This window comes from Oratosquilla oratoria, chromosome 27, assembly GCF_046742065.1.
Source record: "Oratosquilla oratoria isolate Oo_2021 chromosome 27, ASM4674206v1, whole genome shotgun sequence".
NCBI classification, from domain to species: domain Eukaryota; kingdom Metazoa; phylum Arthropoda; class Malacostraca; order Stomatopoda; family Squillidae; genus Oratosquilla; species Oratosquilla oratoria.
In genome coordinates this window covers 5,089,297-5,104,219 of record NC_134803.1, presented here as the reverse complement: position 1 = coordinate 5,104,219, position 14,923 = coordinate 5,089,297, and the positions used below count along the sequence as shown (strand labels likewise).

At 39.5% G+C, this 14,923-nt stretch overlaps 2 protein-coding genes across 6 annotated transcripts in view; one reads left to right on the top strand and one right to left on the bottom strand.

Moving 5' to 3' along the window:
• LOC143039869 (uncharacterized) overlaps positions 1 to 12,374 on the top strand; it is a 105,572-nt gene extending 93,198 nt beyond the window's left edge. For both annotated transcript variants that reach the window (XM_076210160.1, XM_076210159.1), the window contains exon 3: positions 11,653 to 12,374. In XM_076210160.1, the coding sequence (XP_076066275.1) occupies positions 11,770 to 12,132 (363 nt within the window). In that variant the 5' untranslated portion in view covers positions 11,653 to 11,769 and the 3' untranslated portion in view covers positions 12,133 to 12,374. The remainder of the gene's footprint in view (positions 1 to 11,652) is intronic.
• Positions 1 to 14,923, bottom strand: part of LOC143039866 (uncharacterized) — a 131,328-nt gene that overhangs the window by 80,217 nt on the left and 36,188 nt on the right. For all 4 annotated transcript variants that reach the window (XR_012967670.1, XM_076210135.1, XM_076210136.1 and 1 more), the window contains exons 2-3: positions 10,304 to 10,585; positions 8,499 to 9,534 (exon numbers count right to left, since the gene is read on the bottom strand). Coding sequence is in view for 3 of the 4 variants with exons in the window: in XM_076210135.1 (XP_076066250.1) it covers positions 8,499 to 9,534; positions 10,304 to 10,546 (1,279 nt within the window). In the remaining variant the exon portion in view is untranslated. The remainder of the gene's footprint in view (positions 1 to 8,498; positions 9,535 to 10,303; positions 10,586 to 14,923) is intronic.

Sequence of the window (14,923 nt, the reverse complement as noted above, 5' to 3'; positions counted from 1 at the left end):
GAGGAATGAACCTAACCATCCAGGAATCCAGGGGCTTATTCAATGCCTGGCGTGTGCGTATGAGGGTCTCGTCTGTACATTACCCTAAGTTAAACAGCCATACAGAGGTGGCAGTCAAGTGTGCCAAGATGCTGCTACGTGGCAACACTGACAGGCACGGCTCCCTGGACAATGACACTGCTTCAAGGGTCATCAAACAGTATCTTAACCCTCCCCCCTCCCCCCAGGGCTCCGGGGCCTCCCCAGCCCAGCTGTTCAGAAGTCGTCAGCTGTGGGACACTATACGTATTTGTAAATGCGTCTCTCTAGGAGGTGAGCGAGCAATGGACATGGCTGCTGCGGGAACATGAATGGGCCATGGCCCACCCTGGGTACAGAGCAGCCTTTTGGCCAACAACCAGACCCTCATGCCCGGCCAACGTTCCCACGTTTAAAACTCCAGCAGTGGCCGCTGGGATCGTACAGGCACTGTCTTGGAGACTACAGCACTCAGGCAGTACTTGGTGCAGCTGGATATCAGCTGGCACATCACTATCAGGAACCAACGCCACCTACGTCCCCTCATGCGTGAACCGTGCGTCCAGGCACATGATGACAGGGCAGCTGTGGTGCCCTACCCAACCCCACCCACCTAAGGAAAGCCCCAGCGCCCCAGACGGGCACCATGTCACCTGTCATCACTCAGACCGAGTGCCACACGCCCAAATGTCGACAGACCACAAAATGTGTTTTTCTTCTTTTTGTAATCCTCATTTCACATTTAAAAGTCTCTTTGCTTTATTATTACACTGCCCACTACGGGTGACTTGTGTAATTGGGCGGGGGAAGTGTAGGGGTGTGTGGAAACACCCACCTTCTGGCCATCTCCTGACTCACAGCATCAGCAGTCAATTGGAGACTAATCAAAGCAGAGGCTACACGTCCTGCCACCTCTCTGTAGCTAAGCAGTCTTTCAATAAATCTCATAATGTGTCCCTGCCTTTCCACATAGCCTAATCAGTCTTTCTTGCAGAAAACCCACAGCCTTAAGGTAGCTAGCAACAGCCTCCAGGGAGGTCCACAAGTCACTAATGAAAGATATATTGTGTTGGTGAGCCACTGTTAGTGTGGGACATTGTAGTATGAAGTGTTCTAAGTTTCCTGTGTGGTGGTTGCATCAGAGGCATTTTAAATTTGTGGCCAGACCTATTCTGTACTGGTACTGTTTTAATGCTGGATGATGTCCTGAGTACGATCATGCCAATGTGGTTCTTACTAGATGTGGGATTTTTTTTTTTTTTTTTTTTTTTTTTGGGGGGGGGGGCTTATGTCTGGGTTTTTGGTGGAGTATAGAGTTTGGTAGTCTGTCTTGAATGGCTTCTTTAGTGATCCGAGTGTGTATGTATTTCTATGTAGATGTTTTGTGTGATACAGGTGGTTTATCTATCTATATAGTATACCAAGTCTTTTTCTTCCTTAAGTTCAGATATCAACAGATATACCATTCACTAAAAATCATCGAAAAAGTACTTTTTAAAAGCATACAAATAAAGTTTTTACCTGTTACAGAAGAATTTATTCAGAAAATTCACTTTTAATTGCGCCTCGCATACCACTTTTCCGAAGTCTAGATATTCAGAATAACAATATTGTTTGTTTGGCAACTGTGACGTCACGAACGCGGAATTCCCCGAACCTTTCCCGAAGCGCACGGGCGGAATGTTTCGAATAGCAGACGACGCAATGAAATGAAGACAAAACTGTTTTTTGCCAAATTTGATAAGATGTAGATGGTGGAATTTTATAGAATACTGTCAGTATGTTTTTTTATGTACATTAAACTGTAAATACAAAAAGTTATGGAAGTCTTGATATTTGACCTTTAAGGTCAGATATCAAGACTTCCATAACTTTTTGTATTTACAGTTTAATGTACATAAAAAAACATACTGACAGTATTCTATATAATTCCACCACCTACATCTTATCAAATTTGGCAAAAAATAGTTTTGTCTTCATTTCATTGCGTCGTCTGCTATTCGAAACATTCCGCCCGTGCGCTTCGTGAAAGGTTCGGGGAATTCCGCGTTCGTGACGTCACAGTTGCCAAACAAACAATATTGTTATTCTGAATGTCTAGACTTCGGAAAAGTGGTATGCGAGGCGCAATTAAAAGTGAATTTTCTGAATAAATTCTTCTGTAATAGGTAAAAACTTTATTTGTATGCTTTTAAAAAGTACTTTTTCGAGCAATACGATGATTTTTAGCGAATGGTTATGGTATATCTGTTGATATCTGACCTTTAAAAGGTAGGTAGCTGCAGCCCTCAGGCATGCACTCCTCGCGAACCTTCAACACAGTAGCCGATATTGGTTTCCTTTTAATCTTAGTTCTTCATGAATGAAGGGTCATCCCTGTACCCTGCCCTCTGCTCAGGTCTGAAGTGATGCAAGACTCAGCATATCCTCAGCAGGGCCCTACCACTTCATTTACATAGTGATCCTCCCTCCTTGTCCCCTCATACAAAAATGGTGCAGACAAGGAGAAATTCCTTTGGGCCACATCAATTTACAGTCCATTCACAACCCTTCTTCACCCACACCTATCTCTTGCCTTCTCCCTTCCCTGCTCAACAGACATTCCCCTTTTACTCAAAGCCACCTTCACCCCATCCATTCATCTTATTTTTGTCTTCCCTTCAATGTTTGAATAACATGCTGCTGGTATAGTTTCTTTGTTGTATTCTGTTGATGTAAAGGTTCTGGCATAGAACTGTGTTCCTGTCATTTTCAAATGTACTCTGGAGAGTTTTTTTTTTATGCAGAAGTTCAATTGGGGTGGTTTTGGTGCCTCCTGTTATTATTTTCAGTGTTCCATTCTGTAGAGTTTGTAAGTTGTTTAGTTTATGTTTATCTATCTGACTGTTGGGAACCATGTTGTGGAGGAATAGTTGAGGAGGGTTCATTGACGATGCCTATTAGGGTTTCTGTTATTTAAAGTCAGTGCTTGTCATAGATTTAATAAGATTAATTTTCTTATTGGGCCATGGATTGGAGACAGTTAAGGAGAATGGAGAAAAATGGGAGATAAGCCAGTTGTTGTTTACTGATGACACTGTGTAAGGCCAGAAATTTCAAATTAATATTATTTTCGTTTAGTTGCATTTTTTCTAGAAAATTCTATAAGTGAGATCACTAGGCATTATGGGTAAACTGTAACTCCACTCTTCTGTGATGTCATTAGAATACATTCAGATGTAAACATACATTAAGAACCTTAGATTTAGGAGAATGAGAAAAATTCCTAACCTCCAGTTCAGGATTCCATTAGAGGAATAATTTAGGAATTTAGAATATCTAGATATTATATCAAGAAGCAAGATGACAGAGTCTTGAGTTAAATCATGAAGTGGTAGTTGGTAGTTTTATACATAGATACAAATATGTTCACTAGCCATGTTGTGTATCATGCGTAGCTTATTCAGTCCAAGCCCCAAAACCCCCTTCCTAACAGGGAGAAAATGGGTTGAGGGAGTATCAAACACATAAACAACATGAACAAACATGGTGTTATAGAGCATGTGATTGAAAGAATCTATTCTGATGTGAAATTTGTAAAGTGGGATTGTGGCCAAGAGTGCTCCCTCCCAAAGATAAAGTAAAAGAGGTTAGATTAGACATAGGTGAGGTAAACATTGGATAAGTGGCCAGAGGGTTAGATTGTAAAAACCCATGTCTCCTGGCTATGCCATTAGGTGTTGAATTATATAAACTCCTAACTACACCAGTAGGTGTTGAATTATATAACGCTACCAAGTACATAATTGTTTCAAAGATAATCATCCAGGATGGGTTTTAGTTCAGGTTTAATAATTCTAAATCAATTGTGTCTACTGTAATGAGTGAAGAAAGATTAGTAAAGGAGGTATGGAAGGCAGATGTGGAGAGAGTGAACATGAGGGGACGTCCTAGGATGAGATGGATGGATGGGGTGAAGGGGGCTTTGGGGAAGAAGGGAATGTCTGTTGAGGAAGGACGGGAGAGGACAGAAGACAGGGGTGAATGGAGAATGGTTGTATATGGAAGATGTTGTGATGCATGAGGTGGAATGGGGGGTGAGGTAGTGTGTGTGAGCAAAATTTTGACGCAGCCCGAAGGGATTTCTCCCCATCCTCTCCTTTATATGGGGGGACAGAGAGGGGGGGTCGCCGATTTAATGAAGCGGCCTTGCTGTGGATGTGCTGTGTCTTGTGACACTGCTTCTGACCCAGGGCAGTGGACAGGGTGCAGGGATGACTCGTCATCTAGGAGGTGCTAAGATGGGAGGGAGGGTGGAGGGGTGTGGAGTGTTTTCAGGGATGGAATGGGTGGGAATGATTCTATGCCTTTTCCTTTTTGGCTACCTCCCTAGTAAGGGGGAAAAAGCCTTGGTATATGTATGTATGTAATGATTGAATATAAAACCTACATATATTTTTATTCTATTTTTGTTACAATTTAATAATCAACTGATTGAAACCTAGAAATATTCTTTAATTGCCCAACCTGGATACTGCTACTATAAGTAACATCAAAATGGCCTTAAACGGGGAAGAATGGTATGAAATATTGTTTGATCAAGAACATCATTTATCATTTTTGTACAGAAAAGCCAGAAATTTTTATCTGGAAACAAAGAAGCTTCTGGTCTCAGCCTTGTTACAACATCACTTTGATTACGCTTGTAGCTCATGTTACAGTAGTCTGAGCAGAAAAAACCAGTCCCGGCTACAGGTTACACAAAATAAGATAATTAAATTCATACTAAATTTACCTCAACGTAGTCTAGCAAGGTAGGAATGTTACCTGTAAAATATCGTGTCCAGCAGCTGAAACTAAACCAGGTTTACAGTGTCATTCATAATTCTGCTCCCTCATATGTGAGCTGTAATTTTACATTATCGGCTGAGAACCGAACCCAGAACAGTCAAGAGTCTCTTATTGTACATCATGCAGGTCCCTTCACTAAAAACAGTTTTCACTTCACAGGTGCTCAACTATGGAACTCACTACCTGTGTCCATTAAGAAGTCAAATAGCAAGGTTACCTTCAAGAAAAAAAGTCAAGGGTTACTATATGTCTCAGCTATGGACAGAGAACAGCCTTGATTTTGTGTACTACTAGCTTAGTGAGGGATACCTGATTCCATGAGTAATACCATCCAAATCTGCGTTCACCCATAACTGTTCTGACCTCCCCCCCCCCTTTTTTTTTTTTTTTTTTGTTCCTCAGAAGTTTAGTTTAGTATAACAATGATTGATGTTTACAAATTGGTTTCCACCTTTGTTTTGCCAGTCATAATATGGTATATGATCTCAAGTAGGGTCCGAGAACAGTTATGATCTGACCTTTTTCCTCGTTCTCCTTGTTGTTTTACTCATTCAGATACTGGTCCCCTGTACCCTACCTCTGGTGCCTCAGGTTATAATGTACTACTCCCTAGTGCTCATACTAATTGCCCACTCCGTCCTGAGTTTCAGGTTAAATGTTAGATTTAATTAATAGGTGACCCTAGCTGCAGTGTAGCATTCACTATAACTACATGTTGTTACAGATGTAGAATATTGTAGTATATCATTAATGGTACTACTCTGATATAGTACTCACTCATACATGTTGATACAGCTGTAGAATAATGCAGTATATCATTAATGGTACTACTATGATATAGTACTCACTCATACTGTTTTGTTACAGTTTAACATTATTTTGTTGTTCCTCTGCTTAATGCAATGTTCCTTTTTGTGATGGTGCTCAAATTTTTGGTCTCAATATTCCTATGTGTACAAACATTTTAGTAATATTAGCAAAACTATAACAATGTTTATATGTCATATGTGTACTGACTGGTATTACTCAGGATTGTCTCTGGTCCCCTTAATCCCCTACGTATGTTGTCTGCATGACTTAGTGTAGAATAACAATCTGATGAGGACCACAATGGAAATAAGCGTACATGCTTTTTGTGTTATCCTCGGCAATTTGCATTTATTATTCCAAACTATGTGTTCTTGTCATTATTTGCACTTCATGTACATTGATTCATTGCCAAATAAAGTCTATCTATCTATCTATCTATCAAATTATATATGTATTTGTGGGGACCTGGGATGATGGTAGTAATTTCTCATAATAAAAATAATCTGACTTAATGTAGGATTTCCCAATAACCATTATAGATATATAGTTGATGAAGTGTCATCCTCAAAAATGGTGTGCTTGACCAAACACTGTTTTATAAAGGCATTATAAACATCTTGCCCATCTATTCATTAATTTCATATTTTTGGGTGTCAGTGGTGGCACTACATTTTGGTTATAGTAGCGGTGGGATTAATGGCTACTCATGAATAACAAATGATAGATGTAGTTTTGGCATTACAACTGCACTTGTAGCAAAATCAGAGGAGGGATTAAGGAAGTTAGTGACGGAGTTTGGGAAGGTGTGCAAAAGGAAGTTGAAGATAAATGTGGATAAAAGTTAGGTGATGAGATGTACAAGGGGAGAATATGTTAACAAATTGGAAGTGAGTATTAGGGGAGAGAGACTGGAGGAAGTGGGTAGCTTTAGATACTTGAGTGCAAATGTAGTGGGAAAGGGAGGAGTGGCAGTGGAGGTAGAATGTAGACTGAGAGAAGCAAGTAAGTGCCTTGGGGGATTAAAAAGTGTAATGAGAAATAGACATTTGGGAATGGGTGCTAAGAGGAGATTGTATGAAGGGGTGATTGTGCCAATAGCACTGTATGGGGCAGAAACATGGAACATAAGAGAGGAAGAACTTAAATGTGTTTGAGGTGGAACACCTGAGAAATATGGTAGGGATTACTAGGCTGGATAGAATGAGAAACATGGTGAGGAGGAAAGTCGGGGTGGAAATGGAGTTGGAAGACAGGGTTGATGAAAGAGTATTGGGATGGTTTGGACACAGAAAGAGTGAAAAAAAGATTAGTGAAAGAGGTGTGGAAGGCAGAGGTGGATGGAATGAACTTGAGGGGACGACCAAGAATGGAGTGGAGTATGTGGGAATGAAATGGGTGGGAGTGGATTTATGCCTTTAATTTTGGCTACTTCCCTTGTAAGGGGGAAAAAACCCTTGGTATATGTTTGTAGTTTTCTTATTGATTTTTGCAGTCATCTTGATATGTGTGATGAAATTTATAGGAGTATTAAATGTTCAGCCTTGAATTTTAGGGTTCTTTTTCCAATGGGAGAATTTAGACATTTAATTTCACTCCACAGCATTTTTTTTTTTTTTTTTTTTTAGCTGTCTGGTGTGAGGAGTCACCTATTTTCCCTTGAAAAATTAAAACACATGGGAACACTTTATACAGGTTATCAAAACTTTAAAGAGACCTGATAACCTCTGAATTAAGAATAAATACCACAGGAATTTATCATAATATATGCAAAATAGTTATGTTTGCTTACTACATTTATATGTCTGTGGTAAGTTTGTTTACCTTTTCATTTGTCTGTCTTTTCTGTATCTGACCTCATTATGGCCTGAGAGGTCTCCTGTCAGTGTGTTTTGCCATTGTACAACATCCCTGCATGGGATATTGACTGCATCTTTCATGCAGATGATATTATATAGACATTAGTGACATCACTACAGACTAAGTCACTCGGCATTCTTTACTGAAGACTAATCTCCACTTAAAACATAAAATAAAAAATAAGATCAAAATAAACAAATAAATAAATAGATGAATAAATAAATAAAATGCTGATCTCTCTGAACTTTTACAGTCTCTCCATTCAGCTACACTTCTTAAACCTCTCTTTTCTATCTCTATGACCCCACTTCTTCAGTGTGATATTGACCACAAGGATATAAGTGCTAGTTATTGGTGACAAAATAAAATACATTGCATTCCATCAAAATGATCTGTATCATCATTGTTGAGTAAATTATTTCTAACCCTTATGATGACAGACAACACAACAATGTTCCCTCTAATTTTTTGCTGTGAGTGCGCACAAAAATTTGCTTGAGTGCAAACTTTGCCTTCTCTGTTTAAAAGTATGTGCACACCCACGGTGGCAAAGTCATTTCATTTGCAATGGAAGTGCTACAGTTAAGAAGAAAAAAAAAAAAAAACACTGGTTTGATGGTTGGCAAGTTACCATATTTTTAAAGAATTTATAAGCTGATGTTTGGATAGAAGAAGAGACCTGAAAAAATAGCTTCCCACATAGAGTGATCAATGTCTGGAACAAACTGAACAGAGAAGCAGTGAATGCCAGAACTATACACAATTTTAAGAACAAACTGGATGTGGAGAGATACGAAAACAGGTCACTACGAGCATAGCTCTCGTCCCGTAAAATACAACTAGATAAATACATGTGCACAGCTTAGAGGGAACATTGCAGCATAGTCAGAGACTTACTGCTATTTTACAGCAGGAAAATGACATGAGAAAATAGCTTAAACCACAGAGGCTATGCCTCAAGACAATACATCAGTGACACTTACCGTGCCTACAGGAACGCTTGGCACTCTCAATCTGTTGTTGGCGCTCCTTCAGGCGATCTTGTGGGGTGGGTCTCCTTCTCTTCTCCAGTGGTCTTCGACGTTCTTCCTTCTTGCTTTTACTGCCCCCTCTGTTCTGGGACTTCATCTTCAATGATTTTTTATGTGACTTATTCTTGGAAGGGGAGTCTAATGAAGAAATTATATCATTCTCTGACACCTCATTGGTAGAAGACTTGTTTATTTTAATCAATACTTCTTCCTTTTCAGATTTTGAGGTGGTATTTTCTTCATTCTTGTCCACCTTGTGAGACTTGTTACTTTCTTTCTCCAACAACACCTTGGTTGTAGATGTAGACACATCTTTATTCATACTGTTGTCTTCAGGTTCTAAATGTTTAACCATTTCAGTTCTAAAAGTGTCAATGGCAACTTTAGGCTTCTGGTGATTGTGATGTAAAAAAACTAAGTATTTACTGGGTGATTTTTCAGTTGCTTGAATCTTCTGGTCATTATTGCCTTTACTATCTGGAGCAGCTGTAGTTGTGCTAGTTGTGGTTGTAGTTGTTGTTGTTGATTGGGATTCTTGCTTTGAGACAACAGTTGTGGTTGTTGCTTGGTGGCTGGCTCGTACTGGATGATCTTGTACAGGATGATCTGAAGGTTGTGCAGTTGTATGATGATTGTTATTGTTGCTGGTGTTGTTGTTCTTGCTGCTGCTGCCATTGGTGTTCATGATATTATTGCCTTTATGTTCGTGATCATCAAGTGTCCCTTGGGGAGCTGTTTGGTCAGCAGTATGTTGGTGCTCATGCACATCATTCAATGATCGAGCTTTGCGTGGTGAATTATGCTGATTTGAACCAAGTTCAATGTGGATACCTGTGACTGTTCCTGATGGCAATGATGCAGAGGATGAGGAAGAAGGTGAGATTGGTGATGATGATGATGGAGGAGAGAGTACTTGGTTTCTGACCATGGAGATCAAGGCTACAGTAAACAAGTCACAGCCTCGCTTGCAAACATTTACTAAGTTCATCTGCGTAAGAAAATAGAAAAAAAAAACAATCTTAATATATGCACATATGTTCAAACGTACAATTAAGGAGGGAGAGAAACAAGTGATGTGTACCTGCTTCTGGTGGTCCTGCAAGATGGACACTGAAGAGATTCCTCTCTCCACCAGTTGTTTTCATATCACATCAGCACTCTCACCTCCATTTGGAGGTTCCACCCTTAGGGAGTGGCACACATTCTCTGGACCAGGCCAAAGATTTCTGTCAATTCATCTTTCTTCCACTTTTTAACATATGAGCTGATAAAAAGCAACTGTTCCCCTTTCTCTTTCCCTCCTCTGTGTCCTCCTCCTACCAGTTGGTGACCTCACTTCTTTATTTTATCTACCTTACTAATCATGTTTGTGAATGATAATATTTCCTTCTAAGTAGATTCCGAAGTGCCTTCAACATTTAGAATATAAGGTTATATCCACTCATGACTACTGATGGGAGGGAGGGAGAGAGATACAGAGGCAGAGACAGAAACAGAGAAAGATAGGCAGAGACAGAAACAGAGAGAGATAGGCAGAGACAGAAACAGAGAGAGGTAGACAGAGTTAGAGAGAGAGTAAGAATAAGGGTAAGAGTAAGGGCAAGAGAGAGAGAGAGAGGGGGGAAGGAGAGGAAGAGAGAGAGAAGGAGAAGGAGAGAGAGAGAGAGCAGAAGGGAGAAGGAAAATGATACAAATAAGAGTGAGTAAATCTTGGTGGATAGGAATATAAACACAGTCTATAGTTTACCAACACCTACCTCATGCAGATCGTTTGTAGCAAAGTTACTTTCACACTGTACTATGCAAGGTTCCCAATGTGCTGTGGCCTTCAGCACTTCTGCACCATTGTAACTGGCCAATGCAGTGGGTATTTCACTGCCCAACATGAGCAACACTGTCACCACCCACCATCGCACAGGTGATGTGTGAGAGACTGTGCTGGAAGATAGTGGAGACGTGTGTACCCTGCTAACGCCATCGCCCTGTTTCGGTCGCACCATGTTGAAGCTGCTGCTACTCCTGCTGCACCTTCAATGGAGCTGTGAAAAAAACAGGGGGGTTTATATGTAACTGCAAACTTTTTTTTTTAACATGCATCAAATTTACATTAAGGTTATATGGTATATTGTCATAAGCTGTAATAATAATAATGATAATAAATTGTTGCCTCAAATTTTACAGACCCATAGTAGCTGGCAACCATCATCAGGTCTACCATAAATCTCTTTGGAAAGAAACTTAGAACTGTTGTCTGTGTTATAACCATGTGGGCTATTTCTATATGTCACAATCTGGCATCGTTTCTTGATTTATCGTCTCAAATCTGGGCATGATTCAATCACCCACTCATTACAAATTTCTTTTAGTATATTCCATTTCTCTTTCATCTTTATTTCTTCATTTAAGAATTTATCCCAGTTTGCATTTTGAAAGAATTTTTTGAGTTTCTCAAAATTCATTTTGTTGTACATTAGTCTTCCTTTTCTGTTTCTCATTTCTTCTTAAGTCCATTTGCTCTTTTAGTTCAAATTCTATTAATACATGGTCACTCTTTCGTATTGGAATTTTGTAATCAATTCTGTCCACAATTTCAGGTTCTGATGTAAGCATTAAATCCAGTCTCAATGGTTCCTCATTGTTTCTGTATCTGGTATTTTCTTTAATCCACTGAATCATTGTGTATTCAGTGGTCATATCAAGTATGTTTGCCCAGAGGTCTTCTCCACCCTTCACTGTCATTTCTTCCCAGCATATTTCTTTTTAATTAAAATCACCCATAATTACTATATTTCCTCTTTCTTTCAGTATATTAGTTAGTTCATATTTTGTATCTTCCAACAGTTTGGAATGATCGCTTTCTGTCTATGACTGTGTTTTGGGGGGTACACACACTACTATAAATTTTCTACTTTTCATGTAATTACTTTCAACTTTTATCATAATTTATTCTACATTGTTTTTTCCTTCTGTTATCTTTGTCACATTTAAGTTTTTCCTAATCAGAAGTAATACTCCCCCACCCTGTTTTTCCTTTCTATTCTTAGCAAACAAAAAACACAACTACATGCACAAACATCAACATAAACTTTTCCTTCTGCCGCCCTAGCCGCAATTCTAACCGTCACCGCTGCTTACGTGGACCACCCCTGTTGCTGCAGCCGCTGATGTGGACTACCCCTGCCGCCGCAGCCACAACCATCACTGCTTCCAACATGGACCACCCATGACACCGCCCCAGCCGCAATCAATGTTGACCACCCTTGCCGCCGCAGCCCCAACTGTCATTGCTGCCGACGTGGACCACCCCTGCCGCTGCCCCAGCTGCAGCCGTCGTGAACCTGCTCTGCCACAGTCGACGTGGACCACCCATGCCGCCGCAGCCCCAGCCATTGCCATTGCCGATGTGGACCACCCCAGCTGCCGCCGCCGCAGAGCCAACACCCCAACCATCATGGATCCGCCTGTTCCTACCTCAGTGGACGTGGCTCCTATGCAAGTACCACCCACGGACACTCCCGTCAAGTGCACTTCCATTCCTAGGACCTCCAAGACCATTTCATTTCACCAGTCACTCGAGGGGGAGTAATGTGGCAACATGCCACTTCTGCAGTGTCTCCCCTTAACGCATATAACATCTTTGTAAATAAAATGATTAATCGTGGTCAATCTATTATATGTGTCTGTGGTCATGAAATTCTATTTTGTAAATATTGTCACATACAAGGATGGCCCTTATATTGTAAATAGTGTCTATATGTAACATAATTGCATAAATTGTACAAAGCATTGAAATATTTATTGTGTATAGTTTATGTGGTGGTGAACGAGAAATCCAATAATATGTCCAGAAGAGATATGAATTTTTATTTAATCCTCTCTTAACCCTTTCGATACGATGATGCCTACGTAGGCATCATGAGGAGCAAGTGGGTACGCGAGGATGCTGATGTCGGCGTCTTGATCATATATATTGTAGTTGTACCTGCGTGACCCCCATACTCTGTAAACTGGCTTCATCATATTTTCTATGGTTATCAAAATTCACGGGTGAAAGAGAACAAGCAATACAGCGGCAACTTTATTTTTTTATGATGCGAATATTATGATGCAACATCGCACGTCTGGTAGCTAATTCTGCCTGCGAGATTTTGGTCGGTAGTGAAGGGGTTAATGACGACATCCATTTACTATGACGTGGTAACTAACCACATCAGTTGGTGACCCCAGACCGTTCACCAGGATGTGGTAACTAACCACATATGTACACACTGACAGTTCCTTTCATAGAGTTCAGTCTCTTGTCTTATAAACCTTATTGTACTACAAATTTCATCTTTATTCCCTTGAAGATGTGAATAATACGAAAGCGCTTGGGAATTACTGTTTCTTTCCTATCTCTTTTATTGTTACCAGGAAAAATATATATACAGTATCCCCCCGCTATTCACAGGGGTTACATTCCTTCCCCTCCCGCGAATCCCAAAAATCCGCGAATTATTGATGCAGTTTTAAAACACTTATGTATGATATTATATACGCTAAAATATGCTTCCCAAACACATTCTAATGACAGTCTTACTCATTAACACAGTAATAATGTAGAAATGATAAATTAAAAACCGTAATAATGTAGTATAATCACTTATAGAGCGTACCTAATACAGGGGTACAGTATAATTACATATAACACATCAAAAACTTGAATTCAATCACTTTGAAAACCCGCACGCGACTGAGAGCTGTTTAGCCTCTCGCACATGGAAATGCTTGTGACATCACGTTGTCTGCAGCCAATCAGCAGGAAGGAGAAACAAAAGCTTGTAATTGACATTGTTATTTTAAAATGATTTACCAGTTATACTGTATCATCTCTCTTTTCTAATTTTTTATTTTATATTTACTGACATTGTTATTTTAAAGTTATTTACCAGATATACTGTATCACCTCTCTTTTCTAATTTTTTATTTTATATTAACTGACATTGTTATTTTAAAATTATTTACCAGTTAGGGTGAATGTGAGCGTTTTTTTGATTAAAAAAAAAAAAGGCCTAAGAAATTCACGAAATTGCCAAAATTATGAAAAAAAACACCTTTGAGAGCAAAATCCATGAGTATGCAGGGCCGCGAACAGTGAACCGCGAATGAGTGAGGGTATACTGTATATACATAATATAATATATATGCATGCTGACGGTCAACTTGAATATTCAAATGACGAAATGTGTGATGTTTTAAACAACTATTTTAGCTCAGTATTTGTAAACAAAACACCTAAAAGTGAACTCCAAACTGAAACCTGTAAAAATTCTAGGGTGAACTTACTACAGTAAATATAAAAGAAAAAAATTAAAAAGTGTATAGAGAAACTCATAAGAACATAACATAAGAATGAAGGAGACTGCAAGAGACCATAAGGCCTACACTAGGCAGCTCCATATCCATCACCACCTGTCATCCCCATCCATAAAGTTGTCTAATCATTTCTTAAAACAATTGATAGTTTCAGCGCTTACTACATGGTTACTAAGTTTATTTCATTCATCAACCACCCTATTAGTAAACAAATTCTTGCCTATTTCCTTCTTAAATTTAAATTTGTCCAGTTTATAACCATTACTGCGAGTCCTGCCCTGTTGTTTTAATATGATGACCTTGTTTTCACCACCTTTATTAAAGCCTTTGATCCACTTGAACCCCTCTATTAAATCACCCCGCACTCTGCGTCTTTCCAGAGAGTGTAAGTTAAGGTGCCTAAGCCTCTCTTCGTAAGGCAAATTTCTGAGTCCATGTATCATTTTGGTCATTCTTCTCTGTACTGATTCTGGTGAATTGATGTCCATTCTGTAGGACAGAGACCAAAACTGTATTGCATAGTCAAGGATGTGTCTATCGCTAGATAGAGTTTAATAACTACCTCTGCATTTCTATTCGTTACTGTCCTATCAATGAAACTTAATGCTCTGTTAGCTTTATTCCTGGCACTAATGCACTGCTTCCTGGTTTTAAGGTCCGGACTCACTAGAACTCCCAAGTCTCTCTCACACTCAGTTTTCTCTAAAAGTGTGTTATCTAAGCTTTATCTATTTTTGGGGTTGTGTAGCCCTACATTTAACATGCTACACTTAGAGATATTGAAGTTCATTTGCCATTTCACTGACCATGTGAACAATTTGTTAAGATTATCCTGCAGAATCTCTGCGTCATCTCCTGACCTAATTAGGGGTCCTATTTTTGTGTCATCCGCAAACTTACTAACATCACTATTTATCCCATCGTCTAAGTCATTTATGTACATAATGAACAACAAGGGACCCAAAACAGCCCTGGGGGACCCCACTAGTAACATTGCACCACCTAGATTTTATTCCATTTAT